The sequence below is a fragment of the Dermacentor albipictus genome, chromosome 10, assembly GCF_038994185.2.
Source record: "Dermacentor albipictus isolate Rhodes 1998 colony chromosome 10, USDA_Dalb.pri_finalv2, whole genome shotgun sequence".
Taxonomy (NCBI): domain Eukaryota; kingdom Metazoa; phylum Arthropoda; class Arachnida; order Ixodida; family Ixodidae; genus Dermacentor; species Dermacentor albipictus.
The window spans coordinates 6,614,456-6,626,054 of record NC_091830.1 but is presented as its reverse complement, the minus strand read 5'-3'; the positions used below and the strand labels follow the sequence as shown (position 1 = coordinate 6,626,054).

The following is an 11,599-nucleotide window of genomic DNA, read 5'->3' as shown; positions in this document are numbered from 1 at the left end:
AGAGCCATTTTGTGGTAGAGCGAAAATGCGACGTGATGAATATTTTCCTACCGGACCAATACTGCGGCGTTTAGAAATATATTGACTACTTTCAGAATTGCGATAAAAATTGCCTTGTTTCACCTGTGGACGCACCTTTACATAACACGTCGTTGCTTTGGAAACCGTCGCCACAGGGATTGAGAAAAAAACGACACAAGGCGCGCTAACTCCACAAAATTAAAGAAAAACAAGAGCAGTTCGAAAGGCTTCTCGAGTGTTAGCTGTGCGTGCTCATCACTGCAGTGCTTTTCCGAATCTCGGCGATTCCCAGGCTAAGCTTTCGCGCGCCGGCTGCCTGCCCCTAGCGACGGCTACTCGAAACCATGTGCTCCTTCCTTCCTTTGAGCTGATGTGTGTGTGTGTGTGCGTTCCATGACACGCTGTGCCCGTGAGGATGATTGCGGACAATAAACTCGCACGCGGCGATATTTTAAAGTAGGGAAGACAGAGGCGATCTCGGCCAGCCAGCATCGACAAGCAAGGGACGAAGCGGTGAAGTGTAAAAGGACCGGGGCAAGCAAACCGAGATATGTGGCAACAGTGGGGTGCTGCCGCGCAGCCCGCGGCCGCCGCTGCCGCCGCCGCGGCGGTAATGCCGACCGCGGCCGGACAGTCTTTTGTGCCGGCGGGTCTCGGAGTGCTCGGCACGGTGGGGTGGCCCGCGGCAGCGCCGGCGTCCCAGCCGGCCGTCTCGTACGCCTGGCCCCAGTGGACCGCTGCTACGACGACCAGCGTCGCCGCCGCGGTGCCCACCGCGACGCCCGCAGCCGATGCCGGCGCAGCGGCGCCGGCCGCCGCTACCACAGCCGCCGCGGCAGCAACGCAGGAGGCCGCGGCAGCGACGCCCGAGGTTGGTGCTGCTCCGGCGCCCACCTGCGCACCCAACGCTCGCTGGCCGATTGCGGCCGCCACGCCGTGTTTCTCTCATTAAGTGCGCGCGCTTCTCTTGGACGTTGCAGCGGCAGGCCTCGCAACGGGCACGGCGCCCCCGAGTTGCGCCGCGGTGCCCCGGCTCAAAGCCAGCTCGCGGGAACCCGGATTCGTTAAAATCGCCACCTCCCCGCTTTCCCCAGAATGCTACGTCTCGCTCGAGACCTCACCGGAGGCCATTTGCGACTGTTTACGGCGCTTCCCGAGCGTAACTGTTTGTCTCTGTACTTCGAATGGCCGCCACGCGGGTTCCCACAGTTCAATGCGGCCCTGGCAGCCACTTGTGACTGTTCCGTGTTAATGCAAAAAGAAAATGAAGTCGGTTGAACTTGTTCGGTTCTCTCGCATTCCCCGATTCCTCCTACCGAACCACTCTAATTAACGAATGCGAGACGCTCATAGTTTTCCCACCCCGAGCAACCGCGCGTTCACACAAGAACGATGGCTTCTACAGCATACCCGACATTTCCTTCGTATTGACGAGAAGGAAATGTGCCCTATGCGAAATTGGATTCGCAGCGTCAATACATTTGCTGTTTCCAGGAATTCATTTAGTTTCTCAAAATCGGGCTTTGTTGCATAGAGCTGCCGTTTGAAAATCATTACCTCTAACAGTACTTTTCTATCCTGTTGATTCGCACTCCTGCGGGTTCTTCAAAACGAGGTTTTGTAATGGCACTTTTTGAAAACTTTGCTGACTAAAGATATGCACATTGCTCTAACTAGAACGAATGCCACTAGCCTTCTTTAGTCTTAATACTTCAGGGAAACAGACAACCTTCAGTTAGCTTTGTCATCCAGTTCTTAATTGCATACTGTGGTTTAGTGGCCTAAATTGTAGGCTTCAGTGTATTTGAATTCCACAGATGCAGTTCTTGGTAATAATAATAACCTTGCAAAAAGGCCTTGCAAAATTTGTGGCCGTTACGGTATTGGATGCTTGCCCATTTACGAGCATTCGGAACAATCCAACATAAAAATTAGCTTAGATTCAGTGCCATGGTTTCATTGAATCACTTTAATTTCATATCGCCAGGGGACACTGCTTTTTCGCAGCAAATCTTGAGCGACTTCAGGATGTTAATGTTTTTATTCTTTTGCACACTGTTACTGACTTAACAGTTGTATACTACAACCCTTTAACCCATAAAAGTGTCATTGCTTATTGGTGGCAGTGCTTACATGTATAGTGTGCGTGGTCTAGGCTTGCTTAGCTAGCTGGTATGTTTCATTGTGGCATATGGCATGGCAACTATAGCAGGTATGTTAAGGGTGCCTTCAGACATGGATTACAAGTATGCTCAATATTTCCAATGCGTGCCACAGTGTGCCTTTGTCCCTTGGAGCCGTAGCTTGAAAAAACTTCCTTACGCAGTAACAACTATGCAATATGAAAAAAATTATTTATATACATGTATATGTTGTTACAGTGGAAGTTTTTTTAATTTGACTTTGTGTTTGCAATGTCTCCTAATGAAACATGTGTCACACTGTCAATAGTCATGCTGTGGAAGAAGAAGAGCCTTTTGATTCACCTGCTCAAGCTGGTGGATGGTAATGGCATCGCACCACTGTTTATGTTGAGGCACAGCCCTGTTGTGAAGGTACAGATAATGCATGCACATGTGTATGCATTACGTAAAGCTGTGCCTGTTTACTATGCCACTACTCATTCAAATGTAATGGTGCGATGGAGTGGCATTATGGTCTTATAACTTTACATGGTGGCACCTCAAAGGCCATTGCCACATTTCTTTTAGACATAGATAGACAGATAGAGGCAAGGAGTAAGTGGCATGAGGGCTATTTACTTTTCTTCCTTATCTGTGCCATAGAAAATGTTCATCTTGAGTGTGGTTTGTGTGACTATTGAATCTTTACGACAGTCTGAAAAAAGAAGGCACCTCAGCCAGTGTCGAACAACGGAACCTTAATTTCTGGAAAGCGCTGAATGCATTCATGGTGGAAACATCTGTTGAGAAAGACATCCATTTTTCAAAGCATGTTGCATCCATGCTAGTCGCCCAGTGCCTACATGCACTGGCATGTTTTTTAAAGCAGCTTCTCATGTTTGTCACACAGATGTCTGCTGCAAAGCACATTAACCACTGATAACACTGGGTAGAGTGCAGGGCAGGTGGAGGTAGCAAGGCATTGCGTTTTCGTTGCGGGCCCAAGGTTTATACCAAAGCTCACCAAACTGCCACTTATGAGGTGCGCACAGCGCTTCTAGGGTCTAACTGTGGCTTGCATTCAGGTACATTGCCAAGCAGTGACTGTCCGCTGCCATTTAACTGTAAACAATATAGTGCTAGCCCTTGTCAAAATAGACAGTTGTTAAGAACTTAAGCCTCTTAGCAGGTGCTGTTGCTTCTTGGCAGGTAAGGTAGACAGTTGCATCAAGTTCTGACACTTCTGCGTTTTGGTTAAGCTTTTGAGCAATATAGAGAACATTTTGTGGCTGCTGGGATATATTGGTCTGGTTGATTGGGGTTCATGTGCATGTGTAAATCAACTGAGGGTGTGGGGCAGGGATGCAGGCACACTTGACACGTGGAAGATGTGCCAGGCTTTGTTTGCATTACTGACAGTGCTCATGTGTTGAATGTGTGTCGCAGGATGCAGAGCGCATGCAGCAGCTCAAGACCCAGGCTCACGCATGGCAGCAGGCACAGCAGCAGGCCTGGCTGGCCTGGTCCCAGCAGTGGGCCGGCTGGACGTCTGCCTACGAGGCAGCAGCAGTTGGCTCCCAGCAGGCAGCCGCGGCACCCAAGGTCAGTGTCGACAGGAAAACTTTTTTTTCTGCCTAAACTGAATTTCTTGTTTGCATAACGGCTGATCTTTGCAAAGCCCAAACGCCTTTCCACATCAAGGAAAATCGGAACAACTTGTTTGCCTTTATTTCTGGCCATCGAGGGTGCATTGCCACACAGGATAACAAAAAACTCTTAAAAAAATGTTGTTTGAGTTAAAATATAATGAGTATAATATTTATGTATTTAGTAATTGGTTTTCTTATCCATCCACAACTAATAATTTGCTCTAGCACCTCAGTAACGTTACTCTGGGCTATGCTGTTTCTTATACTTAAGTCAGCATTTTGAGGTCGCAAACTTGGTACATAAAAAGTATATTGGGCTTTGGGGAGTTATAAATGCCGTATCTTTATTTTGCCACAATCTTTAACACCTTCGGGCATTGAAGGCATTGGAGTAAGTAAGTAGTGTGCTAGAAACATGGTAATTTTGCAAGTTTGTTTGACTGCATATTGAATCTAGGCGCAGAGAAACAACTAGACTCAGCCAGCATAGCATTACACAGGGACGACTGAATGGAAACTTGAACGGCCATTCTCTTTCATTGTAATTGCCCTGTGTAACATTGTGCTGGCCAAACGAGTCGAACTAGCCTAGCAAAATAACACACATCAATCTACTAGAGAAACAAGGCACGCAAGAAGCAGGGCCTGCAAGACAGGTGCTTGGCACCTTCCTTCTTGAATGCCTTGCACTGATATTCAGTGTGCAGGGTTTGGGTGAGACATCAGATGTTTCTGGCAGGCTAGTTGGTTTACAACTGTGAAACTTAACTCACCAACCAGAAACACATAGACTGAGGCAAAGAAACAAATGAGCAAACTGTCTTCAATGTTTGTTTTCTCGCCTGCATCTATGTGCTTGTGTGTGGAGCGTTAAGTTTCAGACTAACAAATTAAGGGGACATCAAAAATGATTGAATCGGTTTAGACTGGCATAGTATTCCTTCAAAACTATATTTGTGTTGAAGAAAAAAGTGTATTACTGAAGAAGAAATTGAAAGTCAAGCTTCTTTTGAAGTTCATGACCAAACTGTGGTGCAATTGACATTGACTGGTATCACAGGTACCTGTGTGTTTGCATGCTTTGCAGTTTTCATGCAGGAACAAGGTGCCAAGCTGACCCTTTGAATATATATATAGTATGATCTTTCTTTACTCATAAATAGCTTGCAGCGAACAGATACTGTAAAAAATTCTGTGCCAGCCGGTGGACCTGGTGTGTGAATTTCAAAGCAGCGTCATTGCCCATCTTTAATTTTTGCTTCGGTCATAGGCCGCTTTGGCATCCCATGGCCAGCGTTCGTCAACATAGTCATTGTCTGACTATCACACTTAGGGATGGTTTGTGATACCACTTGATCTCCACTTCCAATTTTCATAACGTAAGCAGCCACCTGTTTCACTTGCGAAGCCACACTGCACTTGGCATGTGTTTTGAACTAGTTGCTTTAAAATGTTGTGTAATTATTTGTTGCACTTTTGAATTGGAATTCAAGCTTTGTATATCAATTACAGAGCTGACAGCAGCATAATAAAGCAATAAAATCAGTGAAAATTTTTCTGTCTTCAGCAGCCACATTCCGTGGAGGTAGAACACAAAAATGCTCAAAGAAAGTAGTCGAAATTACCTGAAGCCTCCCACTAGGAGATATCTCATTAGCCTATGGGTATCTTTGGAATGTTAAGCCTGTCATTACTCCCATAATTGTTCGCTGCCAGTTGGTTTTGGTACTCGCAGCATGTGCATTTCATTGTGCAGAATATTGTGTACTGTATGCTGTAGTGATCTGTCTGATGTTCCATTCCCCCGGTCATGTCATCAATGGTGACACTAAAGCTTTTGTGTTAGAGCTGTAAATGTCTGACATTGAGTCCAGTGGTAAATGTGAGCTTTGACGCAGCTAAGTGTGTCATTCAGGCCTGGCTGTTGCAATGTTGCAATGGTTGCCAGGCCTGGCCCTTGCAATGCCTACAGAGCTAATATGCAGATCAGGTGCTTCCGTGCTAATTGAAAATCTTGTGACACATTTGCAGAATTTTCACTTTTAAAGGGCAACTCTGGTGATCTGTGAATGTCCACTGACCTTAATAAAATTTAGAATATATGTACTTCTTTGTGCTCTGATTACCTGTGGCAAATGATATCACTGCAGGTCATTTAGTTTTGCTTAAAATGAATTTTAAAGATTGCTTGCCTGTTACCAACTCATGCCCACCAAAGTATGACTTTTTACTGGCCACCCTGCGTTTGTGACGTCGGATACTGCATCGCCACTTTGCCCAGAAATGACGAAGCTGGCTCCTTTTTCTACAAGGCTACGGCTGACAATCATAGTTTTGACAGACGGGGTAACCGGTGGTCTCTTCCTCTTGCCGCAGCTTAATGAGTTGAGCTTGAGCATGTCAGCTGCCTCATGCGGTGGCAGCGGGTCAAAAGCAGACAGTAATTCTTCTCAGAAACTCAGAATCGCTGCGGTCTAGTTCGAAAGAGCTGGAAAAGCTTCCTGTGTCCAGTAGAACATGTCACCAGCTTCGCTGTTTTGGTGTTAATACCACGTGTACTGTGTACTTACATTACGGTAGTGTAGGATATGATCTCATCGTGACATCACACGAAGCTGCTACCCATTTTGGATTTGGTACCTCATGTATTCGTTATTTAGAGTTATTGTTGAGTTTCTAAGCAAATTGAACCACCCTACCAGTGACAGGATTGTGAATGCCATTTGAAAATGACAGTATCCTAATATGATTATAAAAATGCCGGAGTGGTCCTTGAACACCTCAGAACTCGACTAATGAACAGTAACCGTTCATGGTGCAGGCTTCTTTCTAAATATGACAGTATGGGCTGCCATATTGAGAGCACTCTGTTCACGTGACATTTTTTACAAGTATGCTAGGCCAGCATACACATATCTGTCCCCTGAAGTGCCAAATAGTATTTGAGTCACAGCGGTCATTTCTGCTTTAACTTTTCGTATCACTAAATTGCCGTTGTATTTTGAATGGTTTTATACATAGCACTTAAAGTGCTCCCTCTTTATAGCACCCAGTAGCATGCACACTGTGCCATGTTTTCAGCTTGGAATATGTTTATAATTTTGGTATCTTTCATTTCCATCAATGCAGTGTGCCATGCAAAGGTGCATTAGATGGTTATAAGTTTGGTTGCAACTCTTTAAGCAAGTTCTAGCAAGCAGTAAGATATGCAGTGAAAAAAAAAAAGGTAGTCTGGGCACCGCGCTGACTTTCACGACATGATAGTAAAGTTGACAACATCCAGTTGTGTCTTAGTTCTGTACTATAGTTGGCAAGATAGGCTTTTCCGGAAAATATTAACGGGAATGTCAGTGTAGTTAAAAGAACATTTTCGAGTGCTACTGTGGGTCTTTTGTGGCACTCATGCTGTTTTGAAGTATAGGATGTGAGCTGTCTGTTTCAGCCTTTTCAGCTTCAAAGCTACGAGATGTTCACTTGTGGGGCTAGTGCAAAATGGAAACTGTGGCTCTAGCTATGCTTAGTTGCTCCGTAATGTGTACCTGACTCATAGTGCAAGTAAATTGCACTTCGATAAATTCAGGCAGACATGGTAAAACAGTAGTGTACACTTGAGACATTGTTTATGCCCTGGACAAAGAGAGAATCAATGGAAGGGCACTCCATAAATGGTGAAAATGAAGAGGTTTGGGTCGCATCTTATCGCACATGGTAGGGGAAGAAGCTTAGGTATTTGCAGCGGGAGAGGGCAAGTGCGCTTTCGTGCTTTCCAAGGACAGAGAAAGAGAGCCATTCCTACCGTAGTCCTGGTCTTATATTCCTGTCCCATTCATAATGCAAGAGGGCTGCCCTCCTCATCGAAAGAATGGGTACGTTCGTCTTTCCTGCGTGTCTGGTACTGTACTCACAAAATGAAATGCATGAATTTAGGCCAAACCAGCAGGCATACTTTGACTTCCCCTGTCCCCAGACCGTGTTACACTGGCGCAGTTTTCTTTCTCATGCCCATATTCAGGAATGCACCTTAGTTTGAAGCCAATTCTTTACATGGTCAAGATAATGCTTGGTGTGAATGGGCACTAGGAAAAGGCAGTCAGCATATTAGGCACATTCTCGCTAGGCAGCTGTTCAGGCAGGGTTGCCGTGTGTTGCCCGCTCTTCTGGCATACGCTCCTCTGGCAATGGCTGCTTTCTGCAGCTGCCTACAGGCGGTGACAAATGTTTGTTAGCGCCACTTTGGCAGCAGCTTGCATCTGCATAAACGAAGGCAACTTTCAATTTTTCTGTTAAAAGCCAGGCAACTGTGCCATGTGTTACATTAAACAGTCTAGACCATAAAATGTGGTATTTCTGTGAAATTTGAGCAAGAACAGAACAGTGATAAGCTAAATCTTATAAAAAAATATTTCAAAAGGAATATACACGCTCCTGTCCGAATATACATGGCAGCATGGCAGCAACTTGTAAAACATAACAGTTAAGCATAATATCCAGCTGAAATCTTGTTGCAGATATGATGCTTCCACTGGAGATGGGTAGCAGAATGACATGGTATGATGGTTTGGTTGTGATTCGAGAAACGATGAACGGAAGCCAAGACGCTGTATTACGTACCCTGCTGGAAACCCTGAAGCCATCCATTAGCTCTCAAGCCCCGGGAGCACCAGGCATAGACACTGGGAGCAGACTCAATTAGACAGGCTGCTTCTGTCACTGCTGTAACCTTCCTGTATTGGTTTCTTCACTGTAGGGATGTAGCTGCTCTGTTACAGGCTCGAGCCACTTCATGGGTGCTTTGCACATTTCTTTGTACTTCCAGTTTCTTATTTTTTTATGTCTGCTTCTCTGCTGTTGCACAAGCGTGCGTGCTTCTTCTTCATTGTTGTCTTGTTTACAATAGGAAAACTTGCATGATTGCCAACTCTCCTGAATTTTTCGTAAACTTTGCTTATTGGGGCTCGGTGTACGATTTTATGAATGTTGCATCATGTTTTATGAAAAATAAATGCTTTTTGCAAAGAAGTAAGATGGGGCAGCGCAAGATTGTAAAAAATTACAATGCATACAAAAGAGAACTTGTGATACTATCCCTGCCATTGTATTGTGGCAGTGAAAGACTTTATGTGCTAGAGGAGTACTTGCTTTGAACAATTTTATTCAAATAATGTCCTGAAACATACCGAATTGCCCACAGCAGTGTCCCTGAAAAAGCCACTATGAGCTAGAAACAGTGTAAGCAGTGTAAATAAGAGGTAAATCATCTTTAATAAAATGCGTATGCATCCAACAAAAAGTGTGATGCAAAGCAGATAGAAAAAGAAAAAGAACATGCTCTACCATCTTCATGTTTCGCCCCGCTCCCCTTGTCATGTGTGCGGGATATGTGCAAATTGGGATGTTCAGAGGTTGTCAGGTATGGATGTGCACCTTGTGACGTTCTTCCTTTATGCTTTGTAGGCAAATCAGGCTGCACCGGCTGCACCAGCGGCACCAGCAGTGGCGCCAGCAGTAGCACCAGCAGTAGCACCAGCAGTAGCACCAGCAGCAGTGCCTGTCGCCGGTGCCCCTTCCGTGGATGCAGAGGATGCAGAGTTTGAGCGACAGTTCAAGGAGTGGGAGAAGAGTTTTGAGAACTGGCTGACCCAGAACCGAGACCATCCTGACAAGGAGGCATTTGCGCGATACGAAACCCAGTGGAAGCAGTGGCGTCAGCAGCTGCTGGATCGCCGCCAGGAGATGCGCCAGATGAAATCTACAGGTGGCGTTTTTGTTTCACGTACTCTGGAGTAGTTGCTCATAATGGGCTGTAGCATGGAAAGACATTGTGTTCGGCGAGGTTGAAACACGCAGGTGTAATCCGCCTTTTTCACGGCGCAATGATGCATGTGCCCTGCCCTAGCGGATTAGTTGCAAAACGGTTTGAAAGGGACGCGTGCGCATGGCCTGATATTGAGCAAAAGTATCCCGAAAAAAAAAAAGAAGAGCATGGACTCTCACTGCAGCGAACACTTGTGCCGTGTAGCGTGCTGGAACTGCCCTGGTCTGTTGCTCTGTATACATGTCCGTCTGGTGTCGAAAACCTGCATAGCGTAAGACTGCAACTCCACTTTGAAACAGAAAGTGGCCAGGGCCTCATCCGGACTGCACCGTGAACCGCGTAGTTGCCGCCTTGCATTGACAGCTATCAACTTATTGATAAAACCCTGCGTTACACTTGGGCGACACTTCAAAAACATTACGTTGCCGACGCAGTCTTCATGCAGCGTCGGCCCTCTCTTGCTGGAGGTGGCAGCACATGCCTGACTTCATGTACTGGTTCAAGGCGTGGTAACATTGGGCCGATACGAGACCGACAAGAAGCTGACGCCAACAATTGGCCAATTACTCGACACATTGTGTCGCTGAGACCATTTGATCACAGTAGGCCAACAATCACGCAACCAACTGGCGCGAGTTGTAGTGTGGCGGGCTTTCTTGTCGACAACACCGATAAAATGAGCATGCTGACCATGATCGCTCGATCGAACCCCGCAAGATCGGCCGTCGAACTGACAACGAGATAGCCGCAGCACATTCGCTTGTATATATAGTTATTTGTGCTCAAAATGTGTCGATATGTGTGCAAAGTGTAAATGCACAAGCCTCAGTCCTCTCAAGCTGTGCACATGAAGTTTGAGCCAATGTTGATCCTGTTTAGTGAAGGTTGGGTTAGGCCTAGCCCAGTTGAGTTGGCCCGCTACCGGTGGACCTGAACTTAGAAAATAAGCAGCTAGGACGAAAAACTGCTCTTATAGTTCAGTTGTGACCCTATAACGATTTTATATCAACTACTCTTCACTTCGTATGGTGCGTACACAATAAGAGGCAAGCGGCAATGCAGCGCTAGGCCAATATCCTGTACTTACGTCAATGTTCCCAAAGGCTGCCACTTGCATTCACTATGTAGAGGGGGGGTCTGTACGTATTGTTATGCTGACACGTTTCTTAATTCCAGAGAAGCACTATTTACCTCTGCGTCAAATGGGAAAGAAGAGACAGTGCATACGGTACAGGAGCATATACTTACTCAGTTACCAGTTGTGTCAGCGATGGCATCCGTGTTTTCGAGAGAGAACTACATGGCGTATAAGTGAGGGCTTATGCCGAGCACAGTTTTGTCTAATAACACTTATGGCACGCGCAAACTGTAAGTATGATGAATTTAAATAAAAGCGAGAATCAGTAACAACAGCCCGTAACATATGTGTCTGGATCACACTTGCCATTGTTTAAGTGTCTCAGCCGCTCACATTGACTCGTCTCAGGGTGGAACAACGCGGCTCATATGCGCAGATATGTATACATATTTTGCCATCGGCCGTGGTTTTGCTAGGTTTTGACGTTATTTCATATCAGTGACGCACCGTTTCCACAATATCCGAAGCTAACAGCGATTTGTGGTTGTAGATATCTATGTAAACATATGCACCGCTTTGGCAAATCCGGCGTGAAAGGCTGCGCTATAAATCCTCTTGAATATGCGAAATGTTTATTGAATGTGTAAAAGGAATACAAAATGCGAGGTGCAAGCGCAGGCATCAGCGACAACAAACTCAAGTCAGCTGCGTCGGCAGACGGAACTCAGCGCGATTTTATCAGCCGCACTGTTAGCACAACAGTGCACTTAGGTCTGTTCACCCAGTAATTGATGATTGAACGACATGCTGCCCAGGAGAAGGCATTGATAATTAATCTCAGTTCACGAAGCACACAACCGACGCACACTCAACTTGGGCACAGTTTCCAGTGGCGTCCATCAGAGGGCAGCAC

At 45.9% G+C, this 11,599-nt stretch overlaps 1 protein-coding gene across 1 annotated transcript in view; it reads left to right on the top strand.

Moving 5' to 3' along the window:
• The first annotated feature begins 366 nt into the window (after positions 1–366).
• The window catches only part of LOC139051041 (YLP motif-containing protein 1-like), a 71,249-nt gene continuing 60,016 nt past the window's right edge, over positions 367–11,599 (top strand). The window contains exons 1-3 of the mRNA XM_070528076.1: positions 367–892; positions 3,591–3,746; positions 9,248–9,548. Coding sequence (XP_070384177.1) covers positions 572–892; positions 3,591–3,746; positions 9,248–9,548 — 778 coding nt within the window. The 5' untranslated portion in view covers positions 367–571. The remainder of the gene's footprint in view (positions 893–3,590; positions 3,747–9,247; positions 9,549–11,599) is intronic.